Consider the following 23,360-nt stretch of genomic DNA (forward strand, 5'->3'; position numbering starts at 1 on the left):
CCCATTTATGATTCTAAGGAAGGCATCGACGTAGCTAATTTTGTACATATTGAAAATCATACATTAAAAGTTTCAGACGATTTTAGCCTTAACATCCAGTGACCCAAGCATAAAGAGAAATCAAATATTTGCTCTTACAATGTATTCTAAACCCAAGCCCTTATAACCATAGTACACTAACTGTTGGGCTACGAGGAACATAGGCTGTTAATAAAATGGTGCAATTCAACCACACTTCAATTCACACATATTGGATGGGACAGACACAGTATAACCAACATGGACCTTTATTTGTCATCACTAGCAATAAAACTCTACATGGTTTCATGTGTATTCGGGAGATAGTGGGTTCGAACCCCACTGCCGGCAGCCCTGAAGATGGTTTTCCGTGGTTTCCCATTTTCACACCAGGCAAATGCTGGGGCTGTACCTTAATAAAGGCCACGGCTGCTTCCTTCCCACTCCTCGGCCTTTCCTATCCAATCGTCGCCATAAGACCTATCTGTGTCGGTGCGACGTAAAGCAAATAGCATTTTATTTAGGTTTCATGTGTCCGCCTCTCAGCTGTCACTCACACAATGGAGGGGGGTGAAAATGACCACTGTATGGTACACAGCATTTTCATTGTGAGGAATATTTCTGAGTTTTTAAATTGATTGGCTCACAATAAAGCCTCTAATTAGTTTGAATAATTATACTTTACCCCAACCCTTGGTCCTTGTTGGTCATAATAACAACATGCATTTATCAAATACTTACTTTTAACACCATCTATCACAATCTCTTTTTTAACAGTCTTCACCTCAGATTTCACTTCCTTCTTAGGTGCAACATCTGCAAACATGAATATAATAACAGAGGAATATTAATAGATAATAGTAACTACAGTACTCAATTAAATATATTGCCTTTCCTAATAGCTGTGAACAGAAGTAACATGGTATAAGTGAGATTGCCACCAAAATTTCATGCACTTGTAGGCTGCCCATTGGCAGACATGACATGAGTTAACAACAAGTTGTTATAAAAAATCTTAGCCAGGTTGAAAAAAAAAAAAAAAAGGAGAAAAAAAGGGAATGTAATTAGTTGTCCCTCTTAGTAGGAATTTGATTTGAACTAACAGTTGGATATAGGGAAGAGGTCAAGTCAAGTCAGTGTTGTGTGTACTCTTAAAACATAATTAGTAACCCCGACATGCTCCAGTGACAGGAAGAATAATGGATGAAAACATCAACGTAGTAAGTTAAGTTGACTGCAAATGAGTTTTATACAGCACACATGTCGGGTGAAGTCAATAAGGTAACCAAGATTCCTCCATTCTGGATAGAAAAACTACAAATATGATTCTTTCAAGAGAAGTCCAAATTTCCATTTCAATAATCACACATGAAGAAACTAAAACTATCTTGTTTCTCACCCCAGGCCTAAATATCTCAAGAACATTTTCAAAATATTTTATTTGTGTTCAGCACTTCAAGCAACTGGATCCTCAGAAGCTGTATATCGCTAAACAGGAATTCCAGTTAATGCAAAACAACCAACCAGTCAATGCTATTTATTAAATAATCATTATATACAGCAGGCAAGTTTTGCCCCATTTTAAGGGCCTCTACAGTGTAGTACTCAGATTCTTTAGATTAATCTTACAAATAGTAGTCAACGATAACACAACGTATACTATCTGCGTCTGACAAGAAGTCACAGCAGCTTGTTGGTATGGCATGAGACTTCTGACTCTTAGCTACAAACATCAGACAATGAATAAAAGAATGACAACCTCAACCTGTTTTCCAGTCAATGACCGCGTCAGGGGTGGAATGAACAAAGCCCCCATCTTGTGGCGAGGATAGGAATTGTGCCGGCTGCCGAAGCCTGTAGCACTCCTCTGGGCAACTATTAATGACTGACTGATGAAATGATAGTGGAGACTGTTGCTGGAATGAAAGATGACAGGGGAAACCAGAGTACCTGGAGAAAATCCTGTCCCGCCTTCGCTTTGTCCAGCACAAATCTCACATGGAGTGACCGGGATGTGAACCACGGAACCCAGTGGTGAGAGGCCGATTCGCTGACGTCTGAGCCACAGAGGCTACAAACATCACACAATGAATCAATGCATATTCATTATGCTGTACATACAGTAAATGTGTAACTAAGGCACAACTGCCCTACCACTTTGGAACTTCTCAACAGCACTTCATTGACAATAAACAAAGCAAATAATACGATCCACCTTTTCAATACTATATATTACGTGAAAAGTTCTACATTTCTGTTGAATCATCACGTTTATGAACTTTTGGTACCGGTTTCGACAAAACTACATGTCATCATCAGCCTAGGATAAATTATACAAAGACAATAAAATACATTAATCATGACCCTTATAATAATATCATACTAGTAAAATTAGAATATATACATATTAAAACTAAAGAAATATTTACAAGTACAAGCTGATAGTCATTAATAGAATAGTGGTTGATTTTTATAAGGTGTACATCTTAGTAATTGTATTTAAAAAGAATGACATGTTAAAATAAATTTTGGTTTTTGCAGTAAAATATAATGATCAGCTTTTGATCTGTCATATTTTAATCTGTAGAACAGTCTGATTAATTTTTAAAGAGGCGTTGTAGCTATGTTTGACATGTTAATAGAAGTAAACAAACACTTAGTCATAAGTTGTTCCTCACGACTATATACACAATAGAAAGTAGAATATTCTAATAGGGCTTCAACTTGGACTTAACAGATGAAGAATTTTAGTACAATGTCCAATTTAACCAAGATAAATAAATTATGTGTATATGTCACTGCAGGTTGATATTGACAAGCAAAGTGTTTTTATTGGAAAGTTCTTTTTATATCGGCTTGTCCCCTTGTATGTTTATTTATATCATATTAAGTGATATGGGTTGAACACTGTAAAATAGCCGAGGTTCTTGTTGAAATGGTGCTTGAAAGGATCTTATGAAGCAAGCATAAATACAGTGGTTGAGTTCCTCCCCGATACACCTACCATCAACTTGGCACGTGAGGTTCCGAATGGAAATTCTAAGTTCCCAAGGAGGGAATTAGATAATTTTCCACCAATAGAGTGTGTCAAAAAACAGATAAGATGTAAGGCTTTTCAGGCGTTTGCTCTATTAACCGAACTGAAATTTAATTAGTTTGAGAACAATAATTCCATTATGCAGTTATCAGACTGTGCCTCTTAATGAGCTTCTGGTAAGTTCACCTGCATACACCCCAGTGTCAGTGGGTAGGATCTGACACATCCCACTCTGATGAGTCTAGTGTCAGACCTAAGACGAAACACTGGTTAATAGAGCAAACGCCTGAAAAGCCTTACATCTGATCTGTTTCTTAAACGTTTACCTGCCAAGCAAGTCTCGAGAGCTGAAAACTGTTGATTGTATTTCAAGCTACTTTCATTTTGTTATCTCAACTTGTTGATGAAAAACAAGACACAGTGACAGCATTCGGGATCGGTATTGTATTGCAGTACGTAAAAACTCAGCAGGATACACCAACTTAAGATTCTATGTCATGGTATACGTAATTCTGTTTTGTATTTCTGTATGATTTTAGGTTAGGTTTTAATCATGGATGAGCTTCTTGAGATTGCTGATCTTGTTGATGATTATGACAACGATGAACAATTAGTACCAATTAGGCGTCCCCTACGGCGGATACGAGGGAGACCAGAACATTTCTATATCTGGACTGATGCCGAGTTTTTTTGCAGATTCAGGCTTATAAAGCCAACTGTTCTCTACCTATTAGGATTAATTGAAGATGAACTGCGAAACGCCAGTGATCGGTAAGTTACGTTATTGTATTAGTAGTTTGACATAATTCTTGGAGCCACGCAATTATCACTGAAGAGATTTAAGAATCAATGCTATATAGTGTTATTCTGAACAGAAATTTAATTACTTTGAGAACATGTTCAGCAAAGATGTGTACCGTATACATTCGCAACCAACTGAGATTTATGGCAAGATCAAACATTTAGCTTGTTCCCTTGCTCATATTTGTGTTCATGTTTGTGTTGAACGACTTTTAGGTTAGATGGTTCAACAAGGACAGGTTATGTTACAGCCTGCAAGGAGTTAGTTTTGCTAGATGAATGAAAACTGAGCGGTTCCAGGATTAAGTTTATTTAACATATTACTGTATTATTAAATTAGAACTATTTTTATTACTGTTATGTGCTCAGATACTTTAAATTAACCTAATAAATTATAATAAATTACATTGTGTGCTGAGGAAGCCTGTATATGAAGTATGGAAACCTATTTTCCCTTGAAATCAAGTGTATCCATTTTCTTTTTGTAGGAATTTTGCAGTCTCACCCATGAACCACCTATTGCTAACATTGTGGTTTTATGCAACTGGGACAATGTTCCTAGCTACTGGTGATTTTGGTGGTGTTAGTAAATCAACAGCACATTCAATTGTGAAACAAGTCACCTGGGCTATTGCACGGCTGCGATCTCAGTTTATTAGACTGCCACACATCGAACGTGAAATCCCCAGTGTACAGATGGAATTTCACAGGATTGCTCGATTTCCCAAAGTTGTTGGGGCATTGGACTGTACTCATATAAGGATTCAATCTCCAGGTAAATATGCAATGTTATACAGTAGAATTCTCCATCTACACATTACTGGTTTCTGTTTCTTCCCTTATTTCCTATTTGCTGCCTTTCACCTGTCATAACTTAAATTTCATGTGAATTTAGATTCAGCTATTGTCCATCCATACAATCGCAAATACATTACCATTACCCTTTACTCTCTGTGGTTATTATGTTTCATTGATACTGAACATGTAGGCCTGCTGAAAGATTTTCACATAACTTCAATAGCCTGTTGCTACTTATAAACTGTTGTGGTGAATCAAGGATACACGTTGGTGTACAGCCATAAATTACAGTGAGGTAACATATTGTTCACAACATTCTTTTACCATTTCCATCAGAGAATACCACTCATCTAAAGCTAAGTTTATTTGACCTTTTCAAGAAGTCCTTAACAGTATTTAACATCCCAAATTACATTGACCGGATTTACTCCATACGGGCACGTGCTTATAAATAAAACAAAAGAAAGGGCTTATCATCCCATTCATAATTCAACCATGATCATTGTAATTATTAGATACCATCTGCACAATATAGTGTAATCTTACATCCGCTATATCTCTGAACTACCCTAAATGTTTTTGCTGAAGAACATGGTAAGCTATCAATTTTCAACTTATATCAATCTAGCATTATGTTCTACTTCTAGGATATTGTCAGATTTACACATTACTTCATGCTGGTAAGCAATACATTGGAGAAAGAACATATTCTCACTGTTCTGGCAACATCGCTCTTCTCAGGTCAGTGATCACTGGGATGAATATTGCAGATTCCAAGGTCTTGTTTTCGTAAATAAAAAAATTCCTCTCCTTGAAGTCTATTCGGATTGAAATTACTTAACAAAAATTTTCCTGACCTTGCATAAATCACAATTCACATCTCCTATGCCTCTTATTGAAGGATAAAAATTCAAGAATTCATGTTTACATTTAAAAAAATAAACAATTCAATTAACATGCTTGAAAGTATAGAAATTATACAATAAGAATAAAATAAAATTCTTTAGGATTACCAAGAATGTTTTTTTAAAGAGAATATTTCATTCGTCTTTGATGTTCGCAATTAAATTATTTGATTAAACATACACAGAATAAGATCTGTTTCATTACTGTAGCTTTCAATGTCTACCTATCATAAAATATAAAAAAATATTATTAATCATGACTAGATATACTCAAAGATATTTCCTAAGAAATAGGTAAAATTTTTCTAAATGGCTTCGACAAGTTAGTTAACTGGTTGTATTTAAGTCATATTACTTCATAAAATTCAATCATATGATTGCATGTCAACAAGGAATACCATGGATGAAACTTCCTAATTCTTTAATAGTGATAGGCTAACATAATGAAGACACTAAGATCGTATCTGCCATCAATAATCTGCTATTTCACCTTAAATAAGCTTAAACCTTAAATAAAATATGAAATTCTTTTTGAAGTCGCCATCAGAGTCTTAATTACAGGTTACTTGAAATTATTTTTGATGACCATAATCTATTATTAACATGCAAGTCGATTATAAACTCATATTATAGGTTATTCCATATTCCACATCATTACTAGCATCTGTTGTAACCTTGATCCATAATTGCAGTTACTTAATCTTTCATTAATTAACCTTACATCAAATTCTTTCCTCATACGTAGTCATATTTATCACAATTCTTCAACTACTAAATCCAAGAATATATTATTCATTAATCTCACATTTCTTACCTCATATTTTTATCATATCTTTATATCGCCACATATGCAAATGTTATTTAATCAATTCAATGTAAAGCTCACTCACGTAACTTCTCAACTCAGTAAAATTAATATTTTGTGGATCAACAACTACCATATTCCTAGCAATATGCATTTCACTTGTCAAAACATTACTATATTTAACCTATATTGACTTACGTTTGGCAATAAGTTGTCGATATTTATGACCTTGGTAACCTGTAACTTGATATGCACCAGTATCATACTTCATATTCATCAAAACACACTATCATTGGTATAGCTCCTTCAGAATGAACTGAAATACTGTTATCATAACACTTTATTGATGTACGCATCTTTCCCTACACTTGGATGTGTTTAAATATTTCGGAAGACTACCTATAACTTTCCTTAAAACATCAATATTAGTACACTCCCGTTGAAACTACATATTTAAAGCACTTCTCAAAGATATAACGTCCTATTCCTTATTAAACAACACAATCAACAACTCACTACAAGACAGTAAAAACATAATTTTAAATATAATTCGTAAAACTTATCTCCAGTTTAGCAGGCCATCGTGGCGTTTTCAGACATATGCATGAAAAACATATCCAAAGACAATGTTAATTTCATCATCTTTTTAGTTACTAAGCCTTCTTGTACTATTACTACGTTTTGAAAGGTAGAATATGACGTGAAAAGTTCTGCTACAGTAGTTTCAATGATATTAATGGTAGCTTAAAATCTTCTTATTTAATGTTAATATGCTTTAAATCTTAGTATTTTCTTAAAGTCTTTCCTAAGAAACTCTTGTTAATCTTCAGTGCAATCCTAGTATGCCTTCAGTTATATTTTTTCTCCTTCTGTATATTTTGCTTGAGATCTCATGTATTTGAGATGTACAGCGCTAAGACTTCGTATTATGATTAGCTTTATCGGTAAATTTTGGAATTTTCTTCTTAAAAATCTGTTATTTTCCTCATGTAACTTGTCTCTCATAATTCACCGTGGCTTATTTCAATACTGTGTTCGATTGTTCTCTCTGTTGATTTTAACAATTTGAAATTAACACATTCATCTCGGTCACGGCCACTTTGATTCCACTTACCTGTATCTTTTAACTCGTATATTCTGCTGTTTGATATACGAAAATTTTAGCGTTATTCATGGCAAATGACGACTTTAACATTCCGTTTTAAGTAATCAGGGCAATGAAATGGCATATATATAAATCCTAGAAACTGCCCACATAGCTCAGGCGGCAGTGCGCCAGCCTCTTACCACTGGGTTCCGTGATTCAAATCCTGGTCACTGTGTGAGATTTGTGCTTGACAAAGTGGAGGCAGGACAGCTATTTCTCCGGATACTCCGGTTTTCTGCTACATGAGGGCTTCATTCATTCCATTCCTGATCTGGTCGAATGACTAAACAGGCTGTAGATTTTCAATCCTGGAAACTGTGTAAACTTGGGTTGCCGAACAAGAACACCTGCTACACTGATAGTTAGCAATGAAGCTCAGATCTTAATTTACTGTGCTGCAAGTACAGAAACACTTTTAGAATATTACATAAATATTCCTGCCCTGATATAGCCTTTTCCAGAGTCTAGATGTAGCACTTTGTGAGAATGAGTTCTTTGATCTAGATATGCCCAGCCTATGGAATATGTTGATATTGGAATCTTAATGCAATGCTGCCATGGGGAAAGTGCGTCTCATGATTACATTTTGAATCTGTAAACATTCTCTTGTTTCTTAACCCCTCCCAACTCCTACCCCCAGGCAGTTGACCTCCTTTCACTTTGTAATTGACATGCTGTTAATGGTCAGACAGTTTCCCCATTGACTTTTGGGGTTTCCTCTACCACTAGATAGGTGCTATACACATTGCATAACCTAGATACTCAGTCACTCAGCACACTATCACATTTTTACCAGGGCTGATCTAATGAAGCAAGCATTATCCTTCATTAGGAAGTCTATCAACTTGTATGCTATTTATTACTAATTGGACTTGTCATCTTTACCCAAATATAGTCCAACAAAGATGCAACTCATTATATTTTCTTTAATATTAATGCATATAATTAATGTACGAGGACCAGACTCAATATATGAAGGAAAAGGACTAATGAGCGCCTGCAGGAACATTTCCAGGGAGGGGGAACATTGACAATTTTCTTCAATATAAAAACCAATATAACATCAGCAACATTAAATTGTTTACAGAAACTTCTGGTTATAACAGATGCTAGAAGACTGTCAGTAAATTCAGTGTATGAAATAATCCGGTATGATATTAAACAATTGAACATCAACCTTTTTAGAATTCCAGGGAGGGATGGCGCCCATGGAAAAGGTTCTTCCCTGTAAAAGCATTGCAACCCTTATAGTAGTTATAAAGTTATGTGCATGTTCACAGTTGAGAGGTAGTTCACAATAAGCAGCTGAAGCGTACGTACTAAGAAAGCTATTGTCTTAGATTTCATTCATGACTATCATCCGTCAAAAGCAGTGTCATACTGGATGAATCATACCTTAGTATTAAAGGCAAGATGTGGGGTATTACAAAGCAGTTTTTGTTGCATATACAATATTACTAACAGAAAGTAACAGGTAGGTTACTCAATATAGGGCTAATACTGTAATCTTTTTAAGAAGCAGTCAATACAGTGAAAATTATATCATATATTTCAGATGAAATTTGTAATGGTAACTTCTTAATGAAAGAAACTGTATTGCAATACTCTACAAGGCCTTATGAAGTACAATTTAAAGGATTGTACAACCACAACCAATCCTTGACATAAGGGGATAGAAAGCTCATGCCAGTGTATGTTAAACAAGCCAGAATACTAAATGTAGATTAGTTAGTAACTCCTAACGACAAATAGATGTGATTTCCCTACAGGTTACTTAAACCAATACCTAAATGACATCTTTTCCTTTTTTTTAGTATACCCTATCCTCAGTTACTTAAGAGGTGCAGTAGATGTGGAAAGAAAACAACGGCTTGATATTAATGACATTTTCTTTTTCATTTGCAGGGGGTGATAACGCCAAATATTACTGGAACAGAAAAGGCTTTTTTTCACTCAATGTTCAAACAGTGAGTGATAGAAGTCTGAAAATCCGGGATATTGTCATGCGATGGCCTGGATCAACCCATGACCACGTTGTTTTCAATAACAGGCATTTGAACGCCAGACTTGAGAGGAATGAATGGAGGAATCTTTTAATATTGGCAGACAGTGGCTATGAATATAGACCGTATTTACTAATACCATTCACTAACCCCAACTCAGCCGCTGAGAACCTCTATAATGAAGCACAAATTAGAACTAGGAATGTTGCCGAAAGACAATATGGATAATACAGATGTTGATTCCCATAGGGAATGAGTAAATTTATAATACCAATATAATGGTATTAGACAATATGGAGTTTGAAAACGGCGATTTCCAGTACTATCTCTGGGAATGAGAGTGTCCCTCGAGAAAGCACGAGCCATTGTCGTTGCTACTGCTGTTCTGCACAATATGGCATGTGACAGAAGAGAAGATGAGCCACCAGTTCTTAGAGTTCTCGATGACAACGTGCCAGCGATTCTGCATTTGCACAACAATGAACAAGGAAATGTATGTTCCCGACAGAGGCTTGTGAACGAGTATTTTTCCCAGTTGCTAAATGAGGGGAGATAAGTGAGAAATCATTAATACATCTTCATTTAGACTGTTACCATACCTGCCAACTTTCAGAAATAAAAAATAGGAAGAGTTTTTAATTATTGGATTTCATCACATATATTGCGCCACGGTTTAGGCGAAAAAAGGACAGGATAGAAGGCATACATATCTACAGTTACGATGTGAACTGACCATTAAATTTTAAATTTTAAACTACGAAAACATAAAAATGGTTGCAAGAAAATGTACCTAATCATTCTTATTTATGACAAATACATACGAATAATAATATTTATATCACACCGACACACACAACAAAATGCATAATAGTTCCCTTACCGAGCTCGATAGCTGCAGTCGCTTAAGTGCGGCCAGTATCCAGTATTTGGGACATAGTGGGTTCGAACCCCACTGTCGGCACCCCTGAAGATGGTTTTCCGTGGTTTCCCATTTTCACACCAGGAAAATTAAGGCCATGGCTGCTTCCTTCCCACTCCTAGCCCATTCCTGTCCCATCGTCACCATAAGACCCATCTGTGTCGGTGCGATGTAAAGCCAATACAAAAAAAAAAAGTTCCCTTTATTAGACTGTAAAATGAATGGAAATTTAAGTTTATAGGTATCTCTGGACACTTGGAGATAACATTTGTTATGTTTGTGGCCGTAACGTGAAGAGAAAATAGCAGAAACTGTCACCGTCACAACTCCCTAAAATACATGCAACTCATTAAAATAAGATAAAAACGAACCTTGTCTAGAAAGGCAAGAATAACGGCCGCAAGGATTCATCGTGCTGACCACACAACACTCTAAATCTGCAGGCCTTCGGGCTGAGCAGCGGTCACTTCGTAGGCCAAGGCCCTTCAAGGGTTGTAGTGTCATGGAGCTTGGGTTTGACAACAGTGCACAAATGCACAGAAATACGCGGAACTACCAGATATGAAGCAGATCAATGTGTCTCATACATTAACGTACGACTCTGACAGGGGGAAAGGCACAGAACCACAAGAAAAAAAAAAAACACATGGCCTACAACTCCAACGAAACTACACGCAGAAACTATGTTAACAGTGCGCGAAACACGCAATAACAAACTCATTATTTCATCTCGATTAACTCAGTCGCTAGCCTCTGTTGCTTGTAGGACGATTTCCGTCCTGAATCCCCAACTGTAAAGCACACACGAAGGCGACAGATGATACATACACGAAATAAAGCATCAAATTAATACGCTTGAAAATGGGGTTGCGTAAATTACACAAGCACACGAGAATTTATTCCTTATCCTAGGGGAAGATTATTGACCACACTGGAGGTTATATTGGTCAAAAATAGGAAGAAGTAAGAAAAAAATCAGAAAATCGGAAGACGAATTAAAAAATGGAAAATTTCTGGGTGAAACGGAAGGGTTGGCAGGTATGCTGTTACGCTTTTCAGCATTCAATCTGCAAGCCTCTGTGAATTAGCTATGCACCTCCATAATCTTCTCCATTATTCTCCTAGGTAACCTATCCTCCTCTATTCACCTCCTATGACCCAACCACTGCAGCCAGTTTATACATACAGTTTCACCCAAAGAGTTTATTCCTACCTTAGCCATTAGTTCCTTATTCTGAGTACCATACTGCCATTCTTCCCACCTGATTGTGCTTGCTACTTCTAACTTATGAATAAGATATAGATGTTGATTCCCATATGGAACCAGAAATATTTGCCCCGAACGAGTAAATTTATAATACCAATATAAATGGTCCATTATTGGACATTTATATCTATATCATATGATGGCCAGGTAGGCATCAATTTTTGGTAATGAGACAAAGTCTTTCATAGGGCATTTGGCACTGCCGGTATCTTCAAGTAGCCTACGCAGTAGCCTCCACGGTATGCTCTAGCCATGCACCTCGGTGGGTGTGCTATTTACCAACTGATGAGCCCAACTTAGCACACTGGGACGAAATGCTGGCAACCAGGAATGAGTTAGCTGGAAAATTTATAATGTCCAATAATGGACCATTTATATTGGTATTATGAATAAGATATCCTGAGTCCACACAGCCTTCACTCCCGTACAGCAAAGTTGGTCTAAAAACATACAAATGTCAAGATATAAATTGTTTTATCCCTGCTTTTTTGCATATTCCATGATTTCAGGTGTAATTTCATCTATTCCTGCTGCTTTTCCTTCCTGCTTCAACTATAATTTACTGTTTTTGAACACCTCCCCATGAACTCTGTTGTTGGGGATTCAGTAGAAATATTCCCTTTTGCATTCACAAGCTCTTCAAAATTTTCCTGCTATATGTCCAGTAATTCCCCAGCACCTACAATGATTTCACATGATTTACCCAAAATGCTATTCATTTCCCTCCCTTTCTGACAGTCCACAATACCATAGTTCCCTGCCGCTTGACCAGTCCTCTCCAGTTTATTGCCGAAATCTTCCCATGAATTCTTCTTGGGCTCTACGATGTTTCATCTGTATGCAGTTCCTTACCTACATTTTTACACACTTTCTTTGTACGTTTAAAAGTTGATTTCATGAAGAGGGTTTGTGTCATAACAATGTGGTTCAGCATGGGGGCATTGAGTGATAGTTCACGTATCACAACCCCTCAATATTTATCGTCATTGAGCCTGCAAAAACTGCCATGTGATAAAGTTGCGGGGGAAATACTGATCCGCAGCACATACATTTCTCGCACAGTACTGAACCTTAAATGACATGACCTCATTGGCTGAAGTTCACAGCTGAAATATTTCACATACTTTTTGCAGGTGCAAACGACAATATAACATCAATTTAAGTGTGAATTTATTTCATATATTACATTTAGAAGCTGGAAGGTTTTCTGTGCAGGATATTATTTGTATGTATGTGTACTGTACATCAGAAATTCTAATATACCGAGCTCTATAGCTGCAGTCACTTAAGTGCGGCCAGTATCCAGTAATCGGGAGATAGTGGGTTCGAGCCCCACTGTCGGCAGCCCTGAAGATGGTTTTCCGTGGTTTCCCATTTTCACACCAGGCAAATGTTGGAGCAGTACCTTATTTAAGGCCACGGCCGCTTCCTTCCATTTCCTAGGCCTTTCCTATCCCATCGTCGCCGTAAGACATATCTATGTCGGTGCGACGCAAAAAAAAAAAATCTAATATATTCACAGATCAGCAATTGTCTCTAAGATACAGCATATAACTGTGATTAAGATCAAAATACCATGCGTCAATGTTATGATCTTCAAGGCCTGTGTATGGATCTACAAATTCATCAAAGTTTGCCACTTTTGAACTTGTTGAGTACTATAGATGGTAGCAACTCTCTTAATCATTTCAGTTGCCAAGGAAGAGGAGTCATGTTTTATTTCAGACTTAGCTTTGGTTATATGTTCATGTGTTAGTGGGGAGAAACTGTGCAGTCTTATTTGCATATATCTTACAAGTGTTTGATGAATGGAATCTCTATGTAAAAATTCATTATAGAATATAAGTTGTTTATTCCAAATTATTGTGGAAGTTTCATTTAAGGTATACCTTGGTGCAGTTCCTATCCTTCTAGTCATTTTCAGTGGGTTAGGTACGGCCTGAAGCACATGTACCAAAGCCCAGACTTCTGTACAAGCCCTGAGAAAAAAAATTATGCCTTTTATTTTATCTGTGGGATCCATTTTTGTCAGATCCGATGCCAACGGTACAGACGTTTTTGATAAAACTGTTTATTTTTTTATAAATCATTCCACCAAGATGTTCGCTTTTTTTTTCTTTCTATCTTAGCATTTGATTGCCATTTCTTCAACAGCACCCCTGTATGCTACCCACTCTTTGAATCCTGAACGACCGAGCTCGATAGCTGCAGTCGCTTAAGTGCGGCCAGTATCCAGTAATCGGGAGATAGTGGGTTCGAACCCCACTGTCGGCTGCCCTGAAGATGGTTTTCCATGGTTTCCGATTTCCACACCAGGCAAATGCTGGGGCTGTACCTTAATTCAGGCCACGGCCGATTCCTTCCCATTCCTAGGCCTTTCCTGTCCCATCGTCGCCATAAGACATGTGTCGGTGCGACGTAAAGCAAAAAAAAAAAAATCCTGAACTGAATGACTGACTGTTCTTTGGAACATTTCAGATATCATGTGTACTCGTCGTCTCATTTCCTTGTCCTGAAGATTTCCTGCTCATATCCCTCTGTGGCCAGATTTAACAATCTCTATCCTAGGCCCAGTGATACTTAGTTCCCTGCAGATCAGATAATCATCAAAAAATACTCAGAATATAGATAAATCCCTATCAGGTTTCCTGAATTCAAATTCAGGTATGAACCTGCCCCTACCCTTCTACGTGCAATGTTGAGTAGCCTTATGCTTGAAGAATGAATTCGTAACTGATAATCCCATACTAACAGAGAAGTCCAGCAAATGTTCCCAGAATATTTGCAATTCTTGCATAAAAATCACCCATTAGCACTATCATATCCTTGCTGTTGACCCTGACAAAAATGTCATTCAGTGCTTCCTTTAACACTAAATCTGTCCACCAGTAATGAGCTTCATAATTGTTCTGCTTTGACAAACAAAATCATTGTACAGAATTTTCTTTTTATAAAATATCTAGACTTTTCTGCCTTTCAGTACTATTACATTTCAATTTTTTACTCTAAAAGTTGAAGATTCTTGTCCTTCAGCTGAAAAAGAGACGTGTAGTTTGTTTGATTATAATCATGACAAAAAGCTTCAATTTTTAGAGTACAAGACTGAAATACAATAGCATTGAAAAGTCTATAATATTTTCCAAACATTTTCTTTACAACAAATCTATCCACAACATTCAAGCGTCTAACACAGGGCCTCTGCAATGCGCAAAATCTCACGTGTGCAAACCGAGGCGCAGAGGCACTGTGCATCAGTCCGACTCGGCTTGACTGGTGGTGTAGTGCGCTGAGAGCGATGAAGCGTTCAGTGATAGACAGCTTGTTTATCAGTGAAATAGATAAGCGCAGGACAACATCATAACGGAGCAACCTGTTTTGAAGAAAGCACGGACCTCCGAAAGTCCATTTCAATCACACTGGGAACTTGTGTATCTTTTTTGTCACACTATAAACTGAGGATAGTTATGTCCACCTTTTCAATACAAAAACAATGTGACGTCATTAACACATCACATATTTATTACCTTTCAAACATTGGGACCGGTTTCGGCATTATTTGTATGCCATCATCAGCCATAGGAAACTTAGTGACAAGGCCTAAGTACAATATTAACATAACTTACAGCATACATATATATATATATATATATATATATATATATATATATATATAAATGAACATATTCTTACAATGACTATTACAATTTTTGGTGTACACCATAAAACCTTAGATTAAAATTGGTAGCATATTTTATGCGACATATGACTTTATACAATTATTTGACTAAAGTTAAAGCTTTTTGTCAGTTTTTATAAATATTACAAAATGTTAATAGAGCATCCAGATAATTTTCAATCTTTAAAAAAAACTTTTATAACTACTAGGCGTTAAAGATAATAGTGCATTTGTTTGGTCGATAATACTAAATTGACATGCATTAAAATGAAATCGCCTACTGTCAGATTGGAAAACAGTGACCTATTTGTATTAGGTATGGGGATAAGTTACATTATAAGTCTGTAGTAATTCTATAACTTGCGTTAATATAGTTTGGTTATTTAATAACAAGTCGAATAAAATGATAAATTCGGCTGATATTTTAAACATTAAAACATTAATTGTCCATTGTAGAGGTCCCTTTTTTCAGTGAAGATATATAGTGAGCAAAACAGTTCCTCTTAGAATTGATTGCAGGTTCACTCTATTTTAGGTGGATTTTGGATTTAATAAATTTCTTATTTCGTAATGTAATGTCGTTGAGCAATGTTCGTAATGTAATATTCCGTCACTTATGCTAATGTTCATAAAATGTAGATCGACTTGATAGAAGTGGACTGGTGAACCAAAATTTCTTGGACCATTACATTCAAGGTCTTTGAGGTTCTAGAAATATCTTGATCCAAGACGGACCTAAGAAGAAAGATATATATACTATGTATTAGCGTAAGAATAACTAAGTTTAATAGGCATTATTTTCGTTTAAGAAACTCACCCTAAGCACTATGTTGTCGAGAATGAAGCTGATGAGGAACTGTCTACCGGAAAGGCAGAAAGCAGACTACGAGTATTAGAAGAGGGGTGGAGCATGTTATGTAGGGGAAGGGGAATCGCGATAATGCGAGGTTATTGGTCGGGAGGGCGTGGATTACGGAGGGGGTGGTAGATGAGCATATTGCGCACCATTTTGTGTACTGGTTGATTTATTGGTCTTTTTAGATTGTTGATCACTGAAATGAGCGTATCAAACAATATCGTGGGTTTTTCGGATACCTCATTCAGATTATAATTCGGGTTAAAATACTGATCTAATGATATGAAACATTGTTCCGTTATGTCAAGTAAGGGCCCTTTTTCCATTATTTCTACGACGTCAATATCATGGTTGATGTCATGAAAACTGTGTTTATAGTCATTGATGTGTTGTCCTATAGCTGAAAATCTCCTGTATTTAATGGCGTTGACATGCTCATTGTACCTAACCTTAAAGGATCTCCCTGTTTGTCCAATGTATGTACTATTACAGCTGTTACAGTGAAATCTGTATACGCCCGATTTATCATATGGGTTTGGTGCGTTGACTAGTTTAGCGTTATGAAATATGTCAAGATTTCTGTTGTTGGTTTTAAAAGAGATGCTGATCTTATTCTTCAAAATGTTTGTGATTCTATAGACATTAGGGTTAAATGTGAATGTTGAGTAGACTTTTGGTCTAATTATTTCTTTTTGTAGGTTTGATTTCGGTCTGTGCTTGAACTTATAAATTATTCGTTCTATGAAACTACGATTATAGCCGTTATGGGCTGCAATACTACGTATTGTTTTTAGTTCTCTATTTAAGTCCGATTTTGACATGGGAATGCTAAAAGCCCGGTGTATCATACTATTATAGGTTGCTCGCTTTTGGCTGGGTGGGTGTATGGAGTCCTTATGAATGTTTGTAGCGGTGTGTGTTTGTTTTCTATAGATCTTATATTTAAAGGAATGCGGGAGCCGAGTGATTGTTAGATCTAAGAAGTTAAGGGCTCTGTTGTCCTCGGATTCTATTGTAAACTTAATATCTGGATCAATATTATTAAGGTGTGCCAGGGTGGTAGGTGTGTCTGAAATGTGCTGGTCCATAACTATAAACGTATCATCAACAAATCTGGTCCACAAGAGAATGTTATTAAATTTCTTATTTTCTATTCTAGTGTGTTCAAGGAAATCAAGATATATATCAGCCAAAATATCGACCAAACAAATGCACCATTATCTTTAACGCCTAGTAGTTATAAAAGTTTTTTTTTAAAGATTGAAAATTGTTATCTGGATGCTCTATTAACATTTTGTAATATTTATAAAAACTGACAAAAAGCTTTAACTTTAGTCAAATAATTGTATAAAGTCATAATATGTCGCATAAAATATGCTACCAATTTTAATCTAAGGTTTTATGGTGTACACCAAAAATTTTAATAGTCATTGTAAGAATATGTTCATTTTTATATATATATATATGCTGTAAGTTATGTTAATATTGTACTTAGGCCTTGTCACTAAGTTTCCTATGGCTGATGATGGCATACAAATAATGCCGAAACCGGTCCCAATGTTTGAAAGGTAATAAATGTGTGATGTGTTAATGACGTCACATTGTTTTCGTATTGAAAAGGTGGACATAACTATCCTCAATTTATAGTGTAAATCTAGATTCAATACGGACCAAAATGAAGTTCTTTTTTGTCAGTAGTGCTGATAAAGCCAAATGCTTAATCTGTAACACAATAATTATGTGATCATCAAAAAGATCTATTTTTCAATACAAAGACTTTGCTCGATTTCTACCATAATTTGTTGGAGGAAGATTTTCCTAAGCTGCATTGACAAGCAGCTAAGATTATTTCTATGTCTAGTTCCACTTCCACATGTGAAAGGTTTTTCTGTTTTGACGTGTACGAAAACTATATTGCGCGTGAGTATTTCTGATCGTAAAGATTTAAAGAACACACTCGGAACTGCTGCCTTGTTCTGGACATTACTGGTATAATTGCAAAGAAAAAGGAAAAGAAGAGGCTGGATAAGATAAATTGTCTGCTCAAACCAAATTGAAGGAAGAGTTTTTTAACACCGGTAATTTTGTCCCATACAACAAAGTATCTCCACTCACCGCATGTAAACATATCACAGTGAGGGGAGAAACAGCGGGGAAGGTGGAGAGAGGCCAAACGGGTGAGGCAGATGTAGGGAAAGCGGAGTGGGGGTTTGCACCCCGGTCAAAGTAGTGAAATCATCTCTTGCACCTTGCGCCGTGCAGTGCACACCCCGAGAGGTCCTGGTCTAACAGAAACGCTGCATCCATCCTCTTTGCTGACTAAACCAGTTCTACCTCCTTTCTACCAAGGTGAGACTGACTGGAGTCACATCCTAGTTTCTGAACCACAGGCAATGGCTAAGTGGTCTAGTTAAATATTTTAAAAATTTGTGTGGCTATTGCTAGCCTGGTAAAGACCCTCCGAGGGTGGGTGGCAACACCTGTGATGGGAAACTGTGGGTTACTGTAGTCGAGTATAGTGGTGTGAGAGTTGCAGGGATGATCGGGACAGTACAAACATCAAGTCCAAAGCCAGGGTAATTAACCATCTAAGGTCAAAATATTGAACCCTGGACCTTCTGGACCAATGGAGACTATACTGACCACTCAGCCAAAGAGCAGGACAATGGTCTAGTAAGTTTCTTTCAGATTTGGGATACCAGTTGCTATGGAAAAGGAGTGGGCACCTCTGAATTATTCTGAGCCTTGGTCATTCTTGTGCACAGGCAGCTAGGACTATACAATCCACTGGGGGAGGTCCATAAACTGTTAAAATAAATTATCAGTGGAATGAGTAGCATCAAAAAACAAGAAACTCATGGCACAACAGCCCAGAAGGCCTGCAGATTGTGAGGTGTTGTGTGGTCGGCCACGATGAATCGTCGTGGCCATTATCTCCTCATATAGGTCCTCATTTATGAACACTTAAGCTCAGTGGACCTTGAACCAGCCCTCATATCCAGATAAAAATCCCTAACCTGGCCAGGAATCGAACCCAGGACTTCTGGTTAAGAGGCAGGCACACCATCCCTACAGCATGGGGCCGGCCGAGTAGCATCCTGCTACAAAGAAATTTACCAAGCTCAGAATGTTTTTAGTGGGAAATCAGATTTTAAATACATACATTTGTTTATAGAGTATATATATTTAACAGTCTGTCTTTTCTTGGCAGCCATATATTTTAACCTTAGCAACTTCATCCGCACTCTGCGCTCCGCAAGATGTCTCCTATTTGGCTGCTTGAAAATTTTTGCCTGGAGTGAGACTAAGTCACGTTTGGCCTGTAGAAGTCTATTGTGGCTGGACTTCAAACTTTTAGTCTCCTTTCTCGTGGGCACAGCATTCTTTCTGTGGCTGTGGCTACGGGTGGAGTAACTTTACCTGAAAACAAAATGATAATATATTACAGCTGTTTTGTCATATTTTGGTGTAAAAGCACTTAAATTTGGTAACAAAAGCAAGCATGTCTGCCTAATGTTTAAACATAAAATGTTTATCCTTTTTGCCAAAAGAATGGCCGGAAGTAAAATTGTCACACTGCCTGTTTATCTATACTGACCAAACAATTGTAGCCCATTAAAGAAGAAAGGACGCACCTTAGAGCAGTACAACCCTCAGACTTCAGTGCCTTATTGTCACTCTCAATATTTTAAGAAGTGACGAATAACAGAATAGCAGTTAATGTATAGAGGGAAACGGAATAACTTAATAGTTGGCTGAGATTAATGCCTAGTTTACACTATGTCAGTTGATGAGGCAACTGTTAGCGATAGTTGTCTTCTAATTATTGCAGAACAATCGCTAGCTAGTCCAGTTAAACGAGAACCCGTTCACACGAGGAAGCTAATGCCATGCCAGTAGATGACGAGAAATGGCCAAGTGTGCAGTATCCCGTGAGGAATTAAATTTATTTAGTAAATATATATGCCAGGAATTCACTGCTGAATCAAGCAAAGGTTTGACCTCAATCACAGCGAATCCCTGAATGTTAATTTTTACCCGTAATCTCAGAAAGTGCCGCTTGATGAACATTTCTGTCTTGATACAGATATTCACGCTGGTCCCACAAACATCACTGTTCCCTATACAGCTCAACAAGTTTTATGTTAGTATTGTCACCCTACTTTGGAGCCACAATAATTATGCAAACAGCTTTAAAATAATTTAAAATTTATCAGGCACAAAAGAAATATACAGTTACTGGCCTCAGACGTTCACACGGCACCAACTGTTCCGATTATACTGAGCTCCAGGTGGTGGGGGTTGCAGCTGGGCCCAGTTAGTTGTCCTCAGTCTACTCCTGAAGAAAATCGATTGCCTGGACAATTGTGAGGGCAATTCACTAGACAACTGGACCAGAGTGTTCACACGAAGCTACTGATTGTAAGCTAGTCAAATGTCCTCTGACAATTGTCTCATCAACTGGTATCGTGTAAACTACGCATAAGAGGCATGAAAATCTGTGGGGTACTACAACTCTATTGTTCAGATCAGATTTCTAACTTATGCGAAGTACGGTAGTTAAAAAGCTATGAAAGTAAATGGGAAGCATGTTCATAGGTTAAGATGAGTACCGTGTGGAAAAATGTTATAATACCAACATAAATGGTCCATTATTGGACATTATAAATTCTCCAGCTAACTCACTCCTGGTTGCCAGCGTTTCGCCCCCGTGTGCTAGGCTGGGCTCATCAGTGGGTACCTAGCACACCTACCAAGACGCATGGCTAGTAGTGCATATCGTGGAGGCCACTGCGTAGGCTAATTGTAGCCACCTGCAGTGCCAATGCACTATGAGATACTTCGTCTCATTACCAAAAATTGATGCCTGCTTGGCCATCAGATGATATAGATGTTGATTCCTATAGGGAATCTGAAATATTTGTTCCGAATGAGTAAATTTATAATACCAACATAAATGGTCCATTATTGGACATTATAAATTCTCCAGCTAACTCACTCCTGGTTGCCAGCGTTTCGCCCCCGTGTGCTAGGCTGGGCTCATCAGTTGGTACCTAGCACACCTACCAAGACGCATGGCTAGTAGTGCATATCGTGGAGGCCACTGCGTAGGCTAATTGTAGCCACCTGCAGTGCCAATGCACTATGAGATACTTCGTCTCATTACCAAAAATTGATGCCTGCTTGGCCATCAGATGATATAGATGTTGATTCCTATAGGGAATCTGAAATATTTGTTCCGAATGAGTAAATTTATAATACCAACATAAATGGTCCATTATTGGACATTATAAATTCTCCAGCTAACTCATTCCTGGTTGCCAGCGTTTCGCCCCCGTGTGCTAGGCTGGGCTCATCAGTTGGTACCTAGCAGGAGGATTGTAGGGTACAAGATTTCAATCTATTCCCTTCAGTATTATCAGACAGGTAAAATTTAACAGCAAAATAATGAAGATTTATCATTTAAATAATCAGTTTTATGGCATTTAGGCCTACATTTTAATTTGAAGCACCCGACGACTCAAATGTGTATTAATGTTATGTAACTAGCACATAAGCCAATGTGGCTCAGGCGGCAGCGCATCGGCCTCTCACCGCTGGGTCCCGTGGTTCAAATTCCGGTCACACCGTGTGAGATTTGTGCTGGACAAAACTGAGGCAGGACAGGTTTTTCTCCAGGTACTCTGGTTTTCCTGTCATCTTTCATTCCAGCAACACTCTCTAATATCATTTCATTTCATCTGTCAGTCATTAATTATTTTCCCAGAGGAGTGCAACAGGCTTCAGCAGCAGGCACAATTCCTATCCTTGCCACAAGATGGGGGCTTCATTCATTCCATCGCTGACCCGGTCACCAACTGGAAAACAGGTTGTAGGTTTTTCCAACTAGCATATATCAAATCAAATCAAATCAAAATCTCTTTATTTGCAAATGAGGTGTCTACCTCGGTGGCAAATGGTACACTAAAATACATTATTGTCAAGCACTAAATATTAAATTAACAAGAGAAGAAAATTTTTCCTATAATACAATATTATACAATTTACGCTAACAATGTTTTCTATTAAACACACAGCTCATCCTTAATAAATTTATATTGTTTACAAAATTCTACTTATAATATCTCCTGTACTACTTACAAATATAGTCAACTGATATACAGTATGTGGAATTACTTCAAATGATACTATACAACTGGTATAACATTAATATTTACATTGCATTTATTTATTTGCTATTTTTTTTTTTTTTTTTACCCGTTCTGGATCCTAAGTAGCATAACGACCTGCTGCGTCTTAACCAGAGCCCCTTTTGCCACCACTTTTCAGAGTTCCTGAAGGGCCTTCACAGCTACCGTAGCGGTCCCAGGGCCCTCGAAGTCCCCACTGTACTTCACCCCTACAGGCAGTCCCCTACTTTGGCTGTCCAAACTCCTTAGACCAGGGGATGGAATTAATTTATTCACACACATTTTTAAAATTTTATTTACAATAACCTGCACTGGTCGAATGCCCTCTAACACTTCATTTATTTTCTCTGTTGCTGTTTATTCTCTTCTTGAATATCTGTACAGATTTTGGAAAAGGATCAAACACTACCCCTGGTAAACTGTTCCACTCCTTCACACCCTTCCCAATGAATGAAAATTTACCCCAATCGCTTCTGCTAAAATTCCTTCTAATTTTATATTTGTGGTCAGACCTGCCGATATAATTATTTTCCAACTGAAGCCTCTCACGGATATCTCCCCATGCTTCTTCTCCTGTATAGGCTCTATATAATCCTATAAGTCTAGTTTTCTCCCTTCTATTACTTAAAGTTTCCCACCCAAGTTCCTTTAACATTTCTGATACACTACTCTTTCTCCTGAAATCCCCTGTTACAAATCTTGCTGCTTTCCTCTGCACACTATCTATTTCTTTTATTAGGTATTCTTGGTGAGGATCCCAAACACTGTTTGCATATTCCAATAATGGACGAACCATACTCAAGTAACTTTTTTCTTTTAATTCTTTGTTGCATCCTTTAAGTAGCCTCATTATGACATGTAATGATCTGTATGCTTTCCCAACAATGTCATCAATATGACCCTTCCAGTGCAAATTACTTTCAAATCTCACACCTAA

The 23,360-nt window shown here is 37.4% G+C and overlaps 1 protein-coding gene across 3 annotated transcripts in view; it reads right to left on the reverse strand.

Moving 5' to 3' along the window:
* Positions 1 to 23,360, reverse strand: part of Polr3D (RNA polymerase III subunit C53) — a 354,052-nt gene that overhangs the window by 104,978 nt on the left and 225,714 nt on the right. For 2 of the 3 annotated variants that reach the window (XM_067142235.2, XM_067142234.2), the window contains exon 6: positions 760 to 834. The exons of the other annotated variant lie outside the window; for it this stretch is intronic. In XM_067142235.2, the coding sequence (XP_066998336.1) occupies positions 760 to 834 (75 nt within the window). The remainder of the gene's footprint in view (positions 1 to 759; positions 835 to 23,360) is intronic. 3 annotated transcript variants of the gene reach the window in all.

Source organism: Anabrus simplex, chromosome 2 (genome assembly GCF_040414725.1).
Source record: "Anabrus simplex isolate iqAnaSimp1 chromosome 2, ASM4041472v1, whole genome shotgun sequence".
NCBI classification, from domain to species: Eukaryota; Metazoa; Arthropoda; class Insecta; order Orthoptera; family Tettigoniidae; genus Anabrus; species Anabrus simplex.